The following is a 20825-nucleotide window of genomic DNA, read 5'->3' on the forward strand; positions in this document are numbered from 1 at the left end:
CTATACTATATATATATATATATATATATATATATATATATATATATATATATATATATATATATATATATATATATACTGTATATATATATATACTGTATATATATATATATATATATATATATATATATATATACATATATATATACTATATATATATATATATATACATATATATAAATTATATATATATATATATATATATATATATATATATATATATATATACATACATACATACATACATACATACATACATACATGTATGTATAAAACCTATTTCAATAAATGTAACTGAATGTTAAGCTGATAATTTAGTACCTTTTAGCAATCTTAGATCTTGGTTGTGTTTGTGTTTTTACTATTTATGAAGCACTATGGTATAATTCTTCTTTGGATGCTACCTATAGCTATAATATGGAAGATCATACTTTTCCATGTGTCAGTATCCCTATTGAATTGTATAATGTTCATGGTAATAAATCTTTTATCCTCATTTATACAGGCAAAAATTACAAATGTTGTTACACAAATTTTTGGGGTATTTATTTTTTATCCTCATCAGATCATTACTTTAAAGAGAATGACTTTGCCTAAAAGAGGTTACTCTTTCATCATACCTCAATGGTTTATATTACCACTCTACCTACTGGTTAATTTGGGGAAAAGGGGTAATCATTATTACACAATTTCTACTGTTACTTAAAATATCCAAAGGAGAGACTGGATAATTTGAGAGCAAGACAAGAAAGTCAACCTTTAAATTTTTCATAACAACTTCTATTTAAGACATTCATTTTCAGTATATACGGATAAAAAGATACTTGACTACTGTAGAGTAGCAAATCTGTGGCTGTATAATTTTCATAAAATATACATGAACCCATAAAATACTTAGAAAAAAATCAATATGTTCTATGAGAATTTTTTTTAAGATTACAAAATACTAATCCATACCTCAGTAGTAAATGTTGTATTTGACACCTCATTAACTAAGGTGAAGGTCACAGTATAATTTCCAGGAGTCATGATAGTAACATTAAAAGGTAAACTTAATGCAACGGCAACACCACCACCAGTCGCTGTTCCAAAATCTAGAGGCTGAAGTGCTGTAAAAAAAATTCATGTGTGTTCATCAAGAATCAGTAAACTATCTAAATCAAAAGCAAACACTTCAGCTTGATAACTACGAAACTAAAGCAAAGGGCTTGAGATGCATACATATATATTTTAAAATTTATTACCTCTGAATAATAATGGAAACCAATTTGAAAATATCAGCAAACTGATCACAGATCTGGAATGTATTTTCATACAAAATCTGAAAAAAACTAATGTTAGCACAAATTTTTACTAAAACACATACATCAGTTAAACTAGTTTAAATTTTCATCGATACAAATGCATGAGAACAATAAAACAACTGAAATGTCATACACACCAGATCACATTGAGAATCTATGCATCATAAAGTCACACTCAAAAAAACAGTATAGTTACATCCAGGATATCTACAAGAGTACAGTACAGTATTGTCATTTTGCCATCTTTACTGTATTCCATTAAATACTTATTTCCAATCAAGAATGGTAAAAACTTTGTAGCCTAATGTACAGTATACTTACGTATGAGAGTACCACCAGAGTATGTAGCAGTAATGTTTGCCGTCCATGGTGGGTTAGGAGCCGAGGGAAAATCAATCACTATTTCAAAACCTGTTGTCCATGCTAAGCAAAGGCAAAGACCCGTGGCAGTCCATGTATCAGTAACAATTGGCACAACATGGATTAAGCTCACAATTTCCACCTGTTATCATGCAAACATAAATCAAATTAGAATTTGAAAATTACCAACAACTGTAGTTTTTTATGAGAAAAAGAACTCAAATGCCCATAAAAGTATGAGATTCGTACTATATGACCTAGTTCCTTAGTTCTATGGGCAGGAAAGCCATTAAATACCATCACAAAAAAATTCAGAATTTTTAAAAGATGATGATTAGAAAAAGAGCTCACATTCATGTATAAATACTACACATTATATTCACATATATTAGTATATTGTAAAATTGTACTCCATTACAAACACTTTTAGTCTATTAAAAATTTAATCACTATAAATTTCTCATAATTCGGAATATATGAGGATCAAACTGAGTCGAGTTACCAGATTTACTGAATGACAACCAATATCCTCAATAATTCATGTCTATTTCTAAATAATACCAAATTGTAATAAACAGCAAGAAAATTGTATGGCGTAACAAAAAGTGTGTTGGAGAGTTACAAAAAGTTACAAGGAGATACCTTCAAATATGAGTATTCTGAGATATAAGCCAGCTTCCGAGCAAAATTTTGCACTGAGATACGAGCACAAAACTGAGATATGAGCATGCTCACAGGCGCTAACGCTATATGGCCGTGCTCTTGGGAGCACTCTAAGCCTGCATCACTCATTCAGTTCACATGGTTGTCAACTTCTGTACACATCTGTGTTATGGTTGTTTTATTTAGGTGATTTTCATTGTATTTGTGATCATCCTTTGGAATAAGTGATGGGTCCTCAGAAACCAAGTGGTAAGGTTAGCAGTAAGAAGAAAAACACACACATGATGACAGTGGAGATGAAGTATGAAATTATAAAGAAACATGAGCGTTGTGTTCACGTGAGTGAGTTGGCATACCATTATGAGCAGAGTACGTGTACAAAGACAATTGAAAGAAGTAGAAAAAAATAAAAAGTTAAAAAAATTAAGCAAAGTTCAGTAAAGTTAATTTTAAGTTTAAGTGTTACACTATGCGTAAGGAACAGTATTAATACAGTACCACCCAACTCTCTAATTCCCTTCCTCCCTCACTTCTCCACACATACCGCTATTAGCTGCTATCATCTGTCTCGAAAGTAAGAACTCATAATAAAACTACAAGTTAGTTCATATCTCAGTAATCATTCATTATATCATTTTGTGTGTTCAGTATTTATAAACAGTACAGCAATTAAAAACATGTTTTTTTTCCGTTGTTATTATCATTAATTTGGGTGTTTTAACAGGGCTAGATAAGATCAAATTTTTGTCTATTTTATATGGAAAAAATTGAATTGAGATCCAAGCAAATTGACTTACAAGCTCAGTATAAGAATGAATTATACTTGTATCTCAAGGAGTTACAGTGCAAGGATTTTGGGTGTATCAAAGACTGAAAACATTTAGTCCATTTCCTCTTGGGTACAGTTGAGCAAATTAGTTTGAACATTTAACAAGTTTTTATGATCTTGTCTAACATATTCTTGAATTCATTTACTGTTTTACTGTTCACTACATCTACTGGAAGTCTGTTCTATGTGTTTGATATTTTGTATGTTAAGATATTACCGCACTGAAAGGTTGTGTATCTTTTCAATTCAAGTTTATACCCATTACCTCTAGACTGATTTGTGCGCAGCGTTCAGAGGTTGTTGTAGTCTACATTTGTTATTCCTTTAAGAATTCTAAATCCCTCTATAAGCCTTCCCCTTGGTTGTCTTTGACCATTCCATTCTCTGTCTATATCCAAATTGTCTTAGTGTTGGGATGACTTTGGTGGCCATAGCTTGTACTGCTTCCAATCTATCTACCGGTATATCCTTCTGAAAACTTAGAGCTAAGAATTGGACTCCATATTCTGTAAGTGGTCTTACTAATGAAGTATACAGCTGCAGTACAATGTCTATGTTTCTTCTATACTTTCTTTTCAACTTTTATGTTGTTTGGTGAACTTCAAATCTTTCCTGATAATAATGCCAAGAACTTCCTCCTGGTCCACGCACTACTGTATTTCATTACCAGCAGTGAGTAATATGTTTGTGGGTTACTATAACTTATGTACAAAATTTTGCATTTCCCAAAATTGACAGGCATTTGTCATTTTCTGAACCATCCTCCCAACTTAATTAGTTTCTCTTTTGAGGCTTCTACATCTTATGAGTACCCACCATCTATGCCTAATTTAGAATTGTCGGCAAATTTGGCTATTCTGCTAATTAATCCTAAAATTATGTCATTAATGTAAATAAAAAATAGTAATGGGCCAAGGAATGATCCTTGAGGTACTCCATTTGTAACAGCTGTCCACTCTGAGGCTTCTCCATTGATTACAACTATCTGTTTTCTGTTTGTCAGCCAATCTTCAATTGATTCAACTAGCTCATCAATGATGCCTAGTGCTCAAAATTTTACAATTAAATTTTTGTGAGGACTTTGTCAAAAGCCCTTTGAAAGTCTAGATATATGATGTCTATTTCCCTACTTTTTGTCATATATGCTAAAAATGTGAAAAAAATCCACACGCTTTTGTCACAGGCTCTCTCTTGTCTAAAACAAAGTTCACTATCGAGAGAGAGAGAGAGAGAGAGAGAGAGAGAGAGAGAGAGAGAGAGAGAGAGAGAGAGAGAGAGAGAGACCCCACTTACTGGTAATCATAATGCTCATAATTACTAGCTCACATAAAAAGACATTGAGGGCCTACTTGCAAGACCCTTGCCTTCCTTTGGTTACTCATTGTCAGCAGTCTGCAAAGAAAAGCCCCTAGCACATGCTAGATTGCATCAATCACCTCTCACACCACCAAACCTGAAAAACTCCCCTATGTAGATACAACTTTTTCTTGCTACTGAACCATACTCCCCAGCACTAAGGAACGGGTGTATAACCTAGAGCTACAGCGAGAAACGATCATTATGCGTTGCAAAAAGTGCTAAGCAGTTTCTCCAGTATTGTCATGGTTGTTGCCAAGAATGACACTGAGAAGACTCAGACTTCCCGCTCTTCAAAGAATACACCCGCCTTTACAGGAGGCCATGATCTACACTCGTTAAATAAGAATAATTACGAACAACCAAGCCTTTAATTTACAAAGTGAATGGATCTATCACTGATTTACCCATAAATAGATGTAGTCTCCAACTGACAATTACATTTCTACTTCATTTCAATATCAAAACAAATTCAATATCAACCACTGAAACTAAAAAGGCCGAAGACAAAAGTGAAGACCCGTTGGCAGGAGAGTGGGCTAGATAACTCACCTGCACTCCCCACCTATTAATTATTAACTACCTCGTTAATGATTTCAACAGGCGTTCCATCTCCAGTGAAGATATTTCTTATATCAAAGGGCTAAAGGTTTCTGTACATCTAGGAACAGAGGTCCATTATCAAATAGTTTTTCTATAAAATTAAAAATCATAATTTTGCATAAAGATTACAGTATACAGTACTGTACAAGGTTTTATCTCGAATGAGGCTGTGACTAATTCTACTAGCAGATAATTCTTACAAAATCCAAAAACATTTAGGGGTTAAATGTTGAAGGCCATAAGATATAGATCTAAAGCTGAAAGTAAGCCAGCTATTGGATTTCAGTTCAATCTTAACTATAAAGTGCATGATACAGGATGAGCCACGGGACTGGGTCTCTTAAAATTTAACTTCAATGTTGATTACAAAAATAAAACAGACTTTGCTTTGCTAATGATAAACAAATGATTGGAAGAGATACTATACGAATTTGAGTTGAGATTTATCGTAGTAGTACAGTACTGTATATCAATTCCAGAGTTAAGAAAAATAGTACAGTATGTTTACAGAAACATTCTGCGGTATCAGTTTTTATAGGTACATTACATATTCAAAATCTAAGACCAAAAATAATTATAAATAAACTTACAAAGTTCAATGCATTAGTTGCATTCCCAATAACATCATAATCTCCAGTTGCATCATAAAATATAGGGACATTCCATGTGTAACTTGTTGCATCTGCAAAATAGCAAAATATTAATGATGTACTGTACTCAAAACTTTCAAAATGACATTGATTATTTAGAAATGATAGAAGATTAGCCAATAGCAATTTAAAAAGTTATCTATTACTAGAGCAGAATAAATAATTAGCAAAAACATAGTTTGTGATAAAACCATAAAATACAGTACACTGCTGAGATAAACTTTTATACAAAAATTGGTTTTACAATACTTATGCTACCGATTAAATGAATATACCTAGTGTCATATTGGAAATTTTGTCAGTAGTAGTTAAGTGAGGTTCAATATAAAACTTCACAAAGCATTAGTTTGTTTAATGTTGTTTGTTCATAATCTTCACCATCCTGTCAACCTTTGTAACTCTTTGATCTCAAAATTGCCTTGGCATTTTTTTTTTTTCAGAAGGTCTAATAGAATATATATCAAACCCTAGAAGCTCCAGCTTAAGTAAAGAGCATATTCAACGTGAGATCTAGGATTTTTTTGTTTTCCTTGCGTATGGGGTCGGACAAGCTTACGTAAATATATAGAAAGGAAATGTTTTATATAAAACTAATTTTTTTTCATTAAAAACAGAATATTAGTAATATAATCTTTTATCTTTATACTCACCTGATGTTCACGTTGCTTCTTCTCCAAAAGATCGTTCTAATAACATTTACTCTCAAATTTTATGAACAAAATTCCAATTTTTCCCCTTCCAAAAAAATATAAGGCCCCAGAAATGTAATGAGACAACGAACAGCTAATGATGAGTAGCACGCTAAGAGATACTCTTTGGTTTGAAGTTGCAAGAATTCCCTATTCCTTAATATCACAAGTGGTTGGAATCAAAATCTAAAACCAAGTCGACCTGAATATCACAAGTGTTTGAAAGTTTCAGAAAAGTTAACTAGATAATGAATTTTGTAATAAAATGTGACTTCATCAATCTTTAGTCATATATACTTAGGGTGACCAGGTCAGTGAATTCTCAAAAGGGTTTCTGATAGGAAACGAGTATTTTTGTCAACTATCATTTGGCGGCCCATAGGGCAGCCCCTGCATAAATGTGGACCTTTGGGCCACATAAAAGATCTTTCCTACCATCCCCCTTGGATCTGATCACACCATATATACTAAACGCGGTTGTCAACTATCTTAAAATGTCGTTTGTGATACTGACCGTAGGCACATGAACATTTTTATGATAGAGAATTGATCTATGACTCTATTGGAGCAGTAGCTTTTCTATTATCTTTTTCTACTTTCAACATTTCAAAACCATGATTTTGATTTCAAAATAAAACCGTTTTTAAAAGTTTTCGAAAAATTTGAATTCTAGAGATCCGATACAACCTTTAATCACAAGTTAGTAAGGAGGCGGGTGAGGATGTATATGAACATCAGGTGAGTAAAGGAAAAAATGTTTATTACTAAATTTCCATTTACTTGTATGAACCTCCACTGATGTTTGTATAGCTGACTCCCGCATACTGATGGAGGTGGGATGCCAGTAATGAAAAGATATGTCAACAAAAATTTGAAATGCATAACCCAAATTAGAATTCTAGACTCATTAGGTCTAGAATTTAATGGGATGATCTCAAAAATCATTTCCTAATAGGTCTCCAGATGGTTTTCTTATCGTATTTGGAATAACGAAAGAGAAATCTATGACTTAAGAAGTCTTTAAAATTCTTTGCCATAAAAACCTTTATAAAAAATTTAAGAGATGTAGGTTTACCTCTAATACCTAGGACCTTAACCAACAAGGTTTAAACAAGATTTGGATCCAAATTTGGCAAGTTCTTGAGCCAAAAACCTTCAACACGGAAATACAATGAATTTTAGAAAGAGGAAAATTGACATTCTAATCTCACATAATCAAATCAGGGGCACTACCTGGAGTGTTCATAATTTTTTCAAAATACACTGAACATCATTTACTTAACAAGGACCATTATTCACAAATAAAATATTACTATGTAGGGTATTTAACTGTAATATTTATAAGGGCAAGTTTCCAAAAGATTCAAAACTAAACTTTCTGGGCTCCACCTGTGCCGCTCCGTGAAAGGCTCCTTTAGCATCATTTCTAAGGTATATTTCTGCTATATATTACCAGAGAAAAAGTTGCATTGGAATGCTAGGGATAAACCCAGCTCGCTCACCTATATAAGGTGTCGGTATATTAACTGGGGCGTGAAAACCACTGTCAGAGGTCTCGTGCCATTTAGATCTCTCCTCATCAAATTCCCCCGTTACTACGAGGTGCCGTTCTACATTCCACTACTGATCGCCACTACTACTACCTCCACACACGCAATCCCCTACACTCCTTTCATAGCATCTTTGGAGAGCGCACGCGTGCCTTTTGATCTTTTTGTGATTTTGTGTTTTGTTGTTTTTGCGCAAGATGTCGGATCTTCTGGAAGCTTCAACCTCCAAGTTGAGTATTAAAACTATTAATTTTGAGGTTCGGGAAGTAGCGATATCCGATATATTCAATTACTTAGGTGTTTAGTTTCGGGAGTCGGAGATTACCACTCCCTGTCAGCCATTTTGCTGTCGCTACCTCCGAGAGCTTTTGTTTACTTGACGACTAGCAATTAGTTCCTCATACTAATTGTATTTCGTTTTGATCCTTTACATCGCACATGCTCATTGCCATTTCACAATTTGCGATGTTCTTATATTAAGACCTTACAACTTTTATTTGGTTATGGGCTCGCATGGCTACCCGACCGGGCTGTGTACGACCTCGGAAGGTAGCCTACACCAGTCCGAGTCCTGGTGTTTTGATTATTTTAACTTTAAGGATTAGTTTAACTCTTATTAGTGTAAGTTGGTTACTATTCTTATATATATAAGAGATAGGTCCTTTAGTTAAGGTTATTTTAGAGAGGAGACTCAGGTTCGTAGGATATTATCCTTGTCATTATCGTCCCAAATCAGCATCCTACCCGATTGGGTATTTTAACAGTTAGTGTTGCAGTCTCCCCGACCAGGTCGGTAGCTACCCGATTTTGGAGGGCTTGGCACTAGGCGGCACAGGTCTCTCGCCCAGAAATAGATTTTTTCTTCGTCAAAATCCCTTTTTTACTCATATAAAACCATACCCCAGTGATGACAAGTAGTCCTAATTACCCGTGGCCTATACAGAAAAGCTTCAACATATCAGGTATAATATCTGAAAGTTTATGTCTAATCTCAGAGGCTTCAGTGCCAAATTGAACCGAGATTGGCATTTCTTTTCAAAAGAGGACCTTAAGTTTTAACAGTATGTGGCTTGATAGTTCTTGTTATTGATACATTCTTAGACTGACCCTCATAAAAAGGAACCCACTATTCTTCTTTTACACAAAATAAAGGTAAAGTGTATTTTAAGACTTATAGAGGACAATCAATACCCTTGGCTTGGGCTATAGTGTTCCCCGTACTGGATTTCTGTGAAAGGACAGTCTTACTGTTTTATGATAAGGTTTCTAAATTCCATTGGCAATCCTTTTGGAAAGTCTACTGTACTGGAATTTTTTTGTTATTCCTTGAACAGAAGGGCCTCCTCGCTAGTACATCTGAGTTTCAGAAATCTGATCCGTAATAGGAAAGTCGAGTATTTCTAGAAACCAACCACAGGACATTAGTTTGAGTTTTTTTCTGTACTTGAGCAACTACTTTATCAATGTTCACTTTTCACCTGTTCTCTTAATTACAAAAGACACAGACTGATAATGCTTTATACGTTCCATCTAACGCGACAAATTCGGAGATACAGTAATTTGTATTTTTCCCTAACTAATACAAACCTGCACTTATTTATTTGGATTATCTTTCGGCAAAGCTGGAAGGTAGCCATTAGACTTGAAGTGCGAGGTGGCAACCCTGCCTAACCTGTCAGCTGCCACCACCCAACATATAGAACGCATGCATATATTTACATAAACGACTGTGCTACCACTGCACATGTAACTTTGAGAGATGGTCGTTCAATAAATACTGGAGCTGTCAAAAAAATTTTGTATCTTTGAATTAACGTTGAACGGCAGGTCATTCTACGAGGAGTGACTACACGTATCACATAACTGTACTACAACTGTACATGGCTACATGAGAATGAAATGAGAATCTGAATATTGGAAGCCACTTGAATATCTATTTTATTGGTATGATCTGTCATTACGATGACAATTTTGATAAATAATAAAAAATTTAAATCACTTGAAAAAATGAAAGCATACTTACTGTCTTTATAATCATAATGAATTACTGGCCCAACATTCAAGGAGACGAATAGTGGAGAACCCTATAATAAAAAAATAAAAATAAAAATACATAAAATATGCAAATAACAGTTTCAAAATTAGGAAGGGAGGGGACACTGTTTACACAATCTCTCTAATCCCAGCCCCTTTTTTTTTCTGTGGGAACAAAGGGTTTTATTCATGCCTCAGGTCAATTCAAGCACATGAATTACATGGAGTTTTATTGAAATAATTTAGGATTTGTTATCTATCAATGCTGATTCAATTCATTAGTTTAATATCCTGTTACTTACATCTGTGAATACAAATAGAAAAATATATTTAACGGTCCATTAATAAATTTACATGAAGTTGCACTGACAACTCTTTTTCTTGAATGATATAGAATAGTCAGTATACTGTAGTATTTTCAAAAAATACCTTCTAGTCATTGATACATATATCGACAATGGAAGTGGACATTTATCAGAGTATGGTTGTTCAACTTGTTTGTTGATGGAGTGGTGAGCGAGGTGAATGAGCGAGTGCTTGGTCGAGAATTGAAACTGATAGACGAGAATGATTATGAATGGTAGGTAAATCAGTTGTTGTTTGCGGATGATACTGTAAAGGTTGCAGACTAGGAAGAGAAGCTTAGTCGATTAGTGACAAAGTTTGGAAGGGTATGTGAGATAAGGAAGTTGAGAGTTAATGTGGGTAAGAGTAAGGTTATGAGATGCACGCGAAGGGAGGGTGGTGCGATGTTGAATGTCATGTTGAATGGAGAGTTACTTGAGGAAGTAGATCAGTTTAAGGGGACCTTCCGCTATGTCTTGCATTTTATTTTCTAATGATTCAAAATAAACAATTCTATATATGTTTTAGACACATATATTACCTTCATCAAATAAAAATTTCAAGTCATTAGATCAAAAACTTTTTGATTTATTGGCAGAAATCATGAATTTTTAAAAAATTTAGGTACATTTTTCTCCACTAATATGACACCAATTGTATTGAAAATACAATTAAAACTTCTTTATTAATTAAATAATTCTGTGTGACAGATTTACGATTTTCCTTTTTTTTTTTGTTAATTTTCTTTGTCTAGACGTGAAATATTCATTAAAAAAAAGAGAAAAAGGAAAATCAAATTCTGGTACACAAAATTGTGGAATTTTTATTCCTCTTTTCAATTATATCTTTCTCTCTAAAATCAAACAATAAATAAGTGAGAAAAATGTATCTAAGTGGGAGTAAGTATGTTTTTGAGTTATGAGCTCCCAAAGACTTGTTTTAAATTTTTAAAACTTTTCTTTAAAAAAATCAAGATATCATTATTAAAATAACCTTACTTTGTACTTTTATTGTTTATCCCTACATAAACCTACCCTAAACAAGGTATTTAAACCCTAAGTTTACTAATACATCTGATGTAAGGGTGTCATGAGTTGCCAGCGACCTCTTATTGTTGCCAGAGTTTTAGTTAGAACGTTCCAGCTTTGTACTCTTTTCATGTTTTCCTCTCTTCTTGGTTCTTATTTGTTGCTCTCTCCTTACTTTTTTTTTCTTTCTTTGACATTAGGTAACATTAGCCTTGCTGTAAAGTTCACGAGTACGTTGTGAAAACACAATATACATACAAACTGCAAGTAAACAAATACATGCGTTATAACTTCTATACGTCTTTGGAAACTCTGGCTGTACTACTCGTAGACCTTCGTGGTTTACGTTCACCAACCCTCTACCAATGCCTTCCATCTCTGCCATACGTACAAGATTTTGTAAAAGTGGAACAATCACTATACATATGTAAAAATAAACACACAAAGACGATTCTGTCAAACTCGGTCATGAGGATGATGCAGTAAAGATGTCGTCATCATATAAAGACCGCTCTATCCTCATTATTTGTGAAAATAATTGGCTGAAACTTCTGGAGAACATGTACGATATGTTTCTGCATACATAGAAACAATAAAACAATTTTTTTATTTTTTAAAGTTATGTCAAACACCATAGCAGACAGTCCCCTTAAGTACTTAGGGTCTCTTGCTGCAGCAAATGGTCGAGTGGAAGCAGATGTACATTAGAGAGTGAATGAAGGATGCAAAGTGTTGGGGGCAGTGAAGGGAGTGGTAAAGAATAGAGGGTTAGGCATGAATGTAAATAGAGTTCTGTATGAGAAAGTGATTGTACCAACTGTGATGTATGGATCGGACTTGTGGGGAATGAAAGTGACAGAGAGACAGATCTTGAATGTGTTTGAGATGAAGTGTCTGAGGAGTAAGGCTGGTGTATCTTGATTAGATAGGGTTAGGAATGAAGTAGTGAGGGTGAGAAAGGGTGTGAGAAATGATTTAGCAGCAAAGTGGATATGAATGTGTTGAGGTGGTTTGGCCATGTTGAGAGAATGGAAAATGGCTGTCTGCTAAAGAATGTGATGAATGCAATAGATGATGGGAGAGGTACAAGAGGAAGGCCAAGGTTTGGGTGGATGGATGGAGTGAAGAAAGCTCTGGGTAATAGGAGGATAGATAGAGGCAAGAGAGCATGCTAGAAATAGGAATGAATGGCAAGCGATTGTGACACAGTTCTGGTAGGCCCTGCTGCTTCCTCTGCCACCTTGGTGACTGAGGAGGTAGCAGCAGTAGGGGATTCAGCATATGAAACTTCATCTGTGGTGGATAACAGGGGAGGGTCAGCTGTGGCACCCTAGCAGTAATAGCCAAACTCAGCTAAATCACTCGTTAGCCTGGGAGGAGCGGAGAGAGGAAAGGTTCCCTTGGTAAATAGATAGATACTTGTTTAAAAGTCCAATTACAAGCACTTAGCAAATCATTTGACAAACTGTAATAATGAATTCTCAGACCTTGATAAATAAAACTAAAAATGAATAGCTAAAACCTTTGACACGAAAATAAAAAAAAATTGCAAATAAAAAATTCTCAGCAAGAAAGGGGTTTGCCAATAGTCATATAAATATAGCAGATTCAAAATTCAAAAATTCAGAAATATATTTTTCTACACATATCAGTGCCCACATTTAAACAACATCTAAATCTTATGAAATAAAATTCTAAGATAGTTTGCATATGAATTTCATACCAATTCTTACATCCCAGGAGCTCATTTATTCAAAGTATTATTAGTGTACTATATTTCAAACTCGCCATAGTAAAAGTATACTATTACACCTAAGTGTGACCATTTGAAAATCCTTGAAAGTTGTGTTTGAAAAGATGGGAATTTCCTTTAAGCTGTGAAATGGAGAGGAATTAAAGGGAAAACCAGACTGAGAACAAAAACAAAATAGAATTACACACCAAGGTAATTTGCAAAATCATATCACATAATCAAGGGAAGAAATGGAGATATGCATCATTTATGGTTATTTCTTATACCTTAGAAATAAAAGGCCACTGCCTTGATATTTAATTGGTTGGCTATCCTTTCATACTGTGGCAACGGGGTCTTAGTAAGAGAAAGACTTGCATCTATAAAATTAATATTCGCTCAAATATTCAGTCTAGTATTATACAGTATAAAATTTATCCTATTAAACATCAATATAAATATAAAACAAAAAAATTGAAAAATTGTGAAACACCAGAAGATACTAACCTGGGCAAATGTGATTGGGAATGGAGTCTCTATATTCAAAGGTATCCAAACCTCAGCCGTTAAAGTTGGGGGCAGCACTTCTTCCTGGCAACGGAATGAAACCATCTCTGTCCAAGAACTAGAGCTCCCAATGAATTCACTAGTCAGCTAGAAGAGAAGAATTGACAAATTAAACACAAGTATCTAGAACTTATATTGCTTTCAGATGTGTAGGATATAAAGTTTCCTAACCTACATTGTAGGTTGGTTAAGACATGAGCCATTCATTGAAATAAAACCACTAAATATTTATATGATCTTTTAAGGACTGGAAAATTACTTTGATTGGATTTGGATTTATAAATTTTGGCTATAATAAGGCCCAGAAATGGAGTCTGTAATGCAATAAGTAAGCAAAGTAAAAGCTAGGGACAAAATGAACACAGTAAAGGCCTTTAAGTAATGTCTACAGTGTACTACATAAGGTTTTCAGCTATCACCACAATAGCCAAGAGATTGCTGTAAGGAAAATGTTAGTTAATCTTAAATAATCCCACAATTCCACTGTCAAGGACTAGAGATGTCTAATCTTGCTTGAGGGTATACTCAAGTATATTTTTCATCAATTTGTTTTTTTAAAGGTGCATTGGGTTGGTTTAATAGAACGTTAAAAAACTGCATAAGAGGAAGTTGATTTAACCATTTCAATTCTATAAAACTATTTAGTGAAGTCTGTGTGTTTCTGTCACTCTATAATCACTCTATAAGATATCAGTTAATAGTTATGTAAATTACTTAGCTGGTAACAACAATTCATTCGAAATCCAATATACATCAACACTAATCAATTTTCTTAAATTGGTTTAATAGAGAATTGCACTCGCGAAAAGCTTCAGGCATTTCCATTGCAATGAATCTTTTTGGCTGCCCATCAGCAAGTTCTATTCATATTGCGATGGAATACCATTTATATTACTTAAATGGCTATGATACACCCAAGTACTAATGTGATAATAAGGTTCTAAATAAAATATTTGTGCAAAGTGGTTGGTCAGCAAATTATTATGTGATAATGATGGTAATGTCGCTATGAGATCAAGCAAATATTACAAGTTTTTATAGTGCTTTGTATGTTTCCTGGCTATATAAACCTGCATCATTTAATTAGGGAGATTGTTTCGGCACAAGCTGTAGATGGAGGAGCAGTTAACCAGTTGGTGAGGGTGCAGGGAGAGGAATCCTCCCACCTTCCCAGCCTGAGAGCTTCACATTTGATCTTTCAGCCCAGGACTGAGGAGGGAAGCTAGATTAAAGGACTCAGGTTTGTACAGCTAAGAAAATTACAAATTACTTTATAAATTTGTGATTTTCTCCTTCACGGCATACAAACCCTAATCCTTTGATTAGGGAAACTCACTGCTTGGAAGTCCCCTTAAGGGGGCGACTGGAAAACCCCCCTTGTTTATTTTATTCTTTAAATCAAAATGGTAGAGTATGCATTCTATAGTACACCTTTTGAAGAGTTTCTCCAATAAGTTTCAACTAAATTTGATTTTGTGAGTTTAATTTACTTTACATTCCTAATTACACCATCCTAGGGTGAAAAACAAAAACATTTTAATCTCAGCTGCTCATTTTGATGTTACCCCAGACATTAAATTTATATAGTAGGCCTGTAGCCAATACAATTTAGTATGTTTTTGTTTGATTTTATGCGTCTGGAAACATATTTTTGATACAGACTATCGGTGATAGCGGACAACTGTCTCCCCCTATCAGTCCGTTATTGTGAGGTTCAACTCAATTCACATGCCTGTCTCTATGAAAGTTAGATAATCAAAGTTCTTATGCTATGAAATTCTTCATTGATCCTCTGACATCCTGTTGCAATGTCTTGGCTAATCTTGTAAATCACCTACAGTTTAAGGGGGTTAATTTGGTATTGCATACAACCAAATGGAAATTACTCACCACGTAACTCAAATTGTATGATCCTTGTAAAACAAATTGCTCAGTGGAGGCATCAAAAGGAAGAGGCACATTCTCAGTAGGTACTGAAGATGCTACGCTGCAATTCACATCGTATGATAAATACACCACAGGATCGTCACGTACTATGACTTGAACCAAGTGCCTGAAAAATGTGTTTCAATGAATAAAGAAAAAATAATAAGATATACAGTAGTAGGCTACACAAAGATATTAATGTAATCTATAACTCAACAGATTTTTATAAAACACACACAGATTCTATTTTCCCAAAAAACAGATAATTAACATATAAACCAATACAGTACTGTATAAAAAAGATAATGTATTGCAAAAATAAAAATAAAATTATTATTATGAGGCTATGAAACTCAGATTAAAAATCAAATCAACAACTCTTAAATCCAGTCTCTGAAAAGGTACTTCTGGTATTAGATGCGGAGATGGTAATAGTCTGACTATGAAAGCCTTTGCTAGTAATGGCAAAGAGAGCAGAGACGTATCAAAGTATCATTAGTAGAAGGAATGGGGACTGTTAAATGCAAATTCTAGCTCAAATAAGTAAACACACACACACACACACACTCTCTCTCTCTCTCTCTCTCTCTCTCTCTCTCTCTCTCTCTCTCTCTCTCTCTCTCTCTCTCTCTCTCTCTCTCTCTATATAGGTTTTAAATTTCGGGTTTATTTTATCAATCCAAGTATTTTAGGCGCCATGATCAGATCCAATGGAAAAGATGTACATCCACTATGTTTTTATTGCAAAATTATTTCACAATGCAATACTAATATGTGCACATTACAAGTATTATTATCAAACACAATTAAGTGAAACCAGTTCTATCAAAATCTTGTTTATTTCAAATACAGTTGTACTTTTTCACCACATGAAATGTTCATAGTTTGGTCAACAACATAGCATGGATGACCTGTGCATACGTTAATAAGCGTTCAGATTGTAAAAAAATTATTCACGTATATATAAGTGTCTCGAGTAAAACCAAGTTTTAGTTTAAAGGAGTTTTAAGAGTGAATAACAGATTTCTAAGAGCTTTAGGATGGTATATAAAAGCTTAAATCTATAAAGGAAATAAAAATATATGAAAAATATAAGAAACTGAAAAATATACCATACATTTCTGTATCTACTTCATGGAAATTCAGCTATTGCAGGGGGTCCTGGAACAGAATACATGTGATAGCCAAGGGATTACTGTACTGCTAACAGTAAGGACCCATTCATGTTGCATAATTCAAAGGTTTGGCAGCCGAGGATGAGGCTATTTCTTTATACAAAAAACATAAGAGGACATGAAACTACATAGAAACCAGTTGTTCATCACAATGCTCTCAACCATGGGAAGGAAACTTCACCCTTAAACCACTGAATCCCCTCAACCTGTGACACCTACTTCATATGGAAATTTATAGCAGTAATAATGAAGTTCATTATTCAGTTAAAACATAAATGAGAGGCAAAATAATATGCTGAGAGAATGGAAAATGGCTGTCTGATAAAGGTGATGAATACAAGCGTTGATGGGAGAAGTACAAGAGGAAGGGCAAGGTTTGGGTGGATGGATGGAGTGAAGAAAGCTCTGGGTGATAGGAAGATAAATGTGAGAGAGGCAAGAGAGCGTGCTAGAAATAGGAATGAATAGCGAGCGATTGTGACGTAGTTCCAGTAAGCCCTGCTGCTTCCTCTGGCCGTCTTGGATGACCATGGAGGTAGCAGCAGTAGGGGATTCAGCATTATGATACTTTATCTGTGGTGGATAACGGGGAGGGTGGGCTGTGGCACCCTAGCAGTACCAGCCAAACTACGTTGAATCCGTCGTCAGGCTGGGAGGAGCGTAGAGAGGAAAGGCCCCCTATTTTTTTTATTTGTTTGATGTAGGCTACCCCCCCAAAATTGGGGGAAGTGCCTTAATATATCGTCGTCGTCGGCGCCCACTCGTGTCCGAGTATTGGGTTCTCTCGTTAGCCATCAGCCTCCTATCTGAGAAAGAGATGAAGAGGGGTGGAGGAAATGACAGAATGCCAGTAGCTGGGTATATTGTTTTGGGTGGTCGTGGCTTTGCAACGGCCACGCACACACACTTGGCCCACACCGTTTCCACCGCGGCTCAAGACATATGAGACAGGCGGCTTCTCCGATGTTGGTTGCATCGGGCTGCTGGGTTCTTGTTATGTCAAGGCCCGCCTCGTTGCCTGCCCGACAGGCATTTCCCTCTTCCGCCGGCGCTGGGAAGCTCCGCCGTTGGGGTCTTGTTTGGTTTGATTTTGGAGTTTTCCTTCTCCTAGCCTTTGCCTATCTTAAATAAAGGAGAAGGCCTATAGGGGGGTCCAGTCTTGGTTAAATTCATGTAAAGTATCTTGCGCGAAATTAGCGAAAATTCATACTGCGTGAAAAAACTGTTTTCACAGCAATATTTACTGCATACCCCTGCCTCAAAACTGTGGGGAGGAGCAAGATCATATTTGACCAGCTGAACTCTCATGTTATCAGATCCACAGATCTGATTGTCAACTTGATCCTCGACCAAACTAGCCAGATCTGAATAAGGCTGCTCCGAGGATAGCCTCAACCCTTCCTAGTGCCAATCAGTGAATGAGGTTCTCCTCGAAGGTGGAGCCAAGATCGCTTTCCCCAGACTATTTCCCTTAAAGACGAGTGCAAGGATGTTCACAAATTAACGTTCCAACTCGGGATTGCAAACAGTTATGCCCACTACAAGAAACAGAGAGAGTGTCAGAACCTAAAGTTGATTTGGCCATAAACTGGTGTAAACATCCCTCATTTCCCTGGCAGGTATAAATTCCTTGTTTTACATCCATAATCACAAGTGCCAGCCAGCATTCCCTTCCTGTAAACAAAAGAAGGATGAAAAAGTTTGGCCAGGGCATAACAGTACGTCCGTACTAAGTTCTTCCATTACGTGGAGGCAAGGGGCTACTTGGGTGCACTCACCACTTGTCGTTAACTACCTCATTAACGAATTCAACAGCTGCACCAGTACAACTGAAGAGGTTCCCTATTTCAAAGGATTAAAGATTTGTATATGCATAGGAAAAATATAGAAGCGACAAATGTGTAATTATCGCATAAACTTACTTTAGGGAAGAAAAATTGCCAGAGGTAGCCTCATTTGCAGCTGAATAAGTTGCTAGCTGATCTTTTATCTCTCCGACTGCAAAACTTCTAGTATTAATCTGCAAAGTGAATAAAAAAAAGAGGTAGCCAGATATCTAGGGATCAATTTGTTTGATTCACTTTAAAAGTCCAAATAATTAATCCTGCCAAACCAAATCTAAAGGTTAGCTTTTTCTTTTTCAGATCTCGAAGAAAACATTTAAATCTTTGATTCTTGGGGCCAAAAATACAACAAACAAAAATTCTTTTATCTAACTTAAAAACCCAACTTTTTAAAACTTTTGTGGATGGTTTGCACCCTTATCTTCAGATATCAATTGAATTATTAACAACATTTACTGTTTATACATGCATATGAAATAATTATAAATTCATAAAATAAAAAGATCTTCAAAAATAAAAAAATAAATTTTTTTTCATATTCAGGCAGAATAACTACAAATGTATTAAAATGGATCTCTGACATTTTAGCTAATGTATATTATATAACTTCATAACTTTTACTGATAAGAGCTTCAAAATGAGCCAAAATTGCACAATAAAATTCTGAATACCTATAATTTTAAAAGAGCCTTTCCCCTCCAACAAACACAGAGAAATTTAAATATTTTACTAAAGATCCAGCCGAACACAATTTAGAAACTCAGAAAACTACAACTCAGTAAATGTTGTAGATCCTTGGTTGCAGTATATGCCCTTTAATAGATGAGCATCTACCGATATGATTAATGACAATCACATCTTCATTCCTTTTGAAGATTTCTTTACACCAAGAGACAATATTGAAAGAGCAATGTGTGCAAAAATGGGATTGAAAAGGGAAATTTTGTCTGAATGAGCTAAATGGTATACATTGGTTAAAAGTACAGTGATAGTGGCATCAGGGAAACTGTATGTGAGAGACTGAACACGACAGGAGTAAAAGTTGTCCTCATGAATGTATATAAAGAGAACTTAAAAGAATGAGTCAATTACTGAATCTGTGCCTTACTGGGTTTGGAAAACATAAAAGAGCAGTTTCACTATATATCCATAATGCACAGAAAAATATGAAAAAGAAAGAGAGTATTGAAGTAAGAGATGAGTTACTGAAGTGAATGGGAATGATAAGTATTTAGTGAAAAGGTTAGGTAAGGAGCTTGATTGCTGGAAATACCTGCACATAGTTTACTAGCATAATTTCTTACAATACACTTTGGAAAAAGAAAATTATGAGAAAATCTTTGTTAAACTTATGTATAAGAATAGTGTAGATGAAAGTATAAATTAAAGGATGAAATGGTAAAAGACAAATGAATAGGGGAATGTGGTTAATTAGATAAAGAAAGGGTTAAGCTAGATAGGATGAAAATGTTAGGTAATTATGACAAATGAGCTTGACCTCTGTTAATCAAATCTTGAAACTTCCGCTATTGATGAAACTTCAAATGTTACCTATTAAATTCCAAAGAATGCTGCTAGCCATTCCAGAAAAACTTCTGGGGGACCACCAACCAAACTAAAATCTTTAATGTATTCCCACATAAATAAATAACCAAAAAAACATTTCAAGGCACCAAAGTTCCATATTTATACCTAAAACAGGAGCAAAAATAATTTCATAGGAAAGTGAATAATAATAAGGAATTATACACTGCTTACTAAATTATGTTAAAAATAAAATTTTCACCAAGATACCTGAGCAGCACCAGTCCCACAATCAGCAGACACAGCACAACCAATGGCTATTCTTTCTCCTTCATAAACCTCTGCAGTCAGATAATCAACCAGGTATGTAAAGGGAGTATTTGCTACATCTACAAAGAAACTGATGATGAAGCGATAAGTCAGTCCGGCAGATGGAGCTGTACCTAAAGGAAAACAAGACAAATCAGAATGTAAGTAATTATAAAGAAAGGTCAACATTAGAGATAGAACACAAAAATTCAAGTTCCAAATAAAGTATATGGTCTTTATTTTACAATCTACTTTATACAGAAAGTCCTCTACTTAAAAACTTGATAGGTTTGTAACTCAAAATTTTTGCCAAGTCAAATTTGGTTAAATTTTGGCC

The 20825-nt window shown here is 34.8% G+C and overlaps 1 protein-coding gene across 1 annotated transcript in view; it reads right to left on the reverse strand.

Annotated features, from left to right (window-relative positions):
* The window catches only part of LOC137632419 (uncharacterized), a 342058-nt gene that overhangs the window by 266408 nt on the left and 54825 nt on the right, over nucleotides 1-20825 (reverse strand). Inside the window, 8 exon segments of the mRNA XM_068364351.1 lie at nucleotides 958-1109; nucleotides 1626-1806; nucleotides 5706-5797; nucleotides 10028-10088; nucleotides 13651-13797; nucleotides 15601-15763; nucleotides 18734-18831; nucleotides 20450-20622. Coding sequence (XP_068220452.1) covers nucleotides 958-1109; nucleotides 1626-1806; nucleotides 5706-5797; nucleotides 10028-10088; nucleotides 13651-13797; nucleotides 15601-15763; nucleotides 18734-18831; nucleotides 20450-20622 — 1067 coding nt within the window.

Source organism: Palaemon carinicauda, chromosome 41 (genome assembly GCF_036898095.1).
Source record: "Palaemon carinicauda isolate YSFRI2023 chromosome 41, ASM3689809v2, whole genome shotgun sequence".
In the NCBI taxonomy this organism is placed as follows: Eukaryota; Metazoa; Arthropoda; class Malacostraca; order Decapoda; family Palaemonidae; genus Palaemon; species Palaemon carinicauda.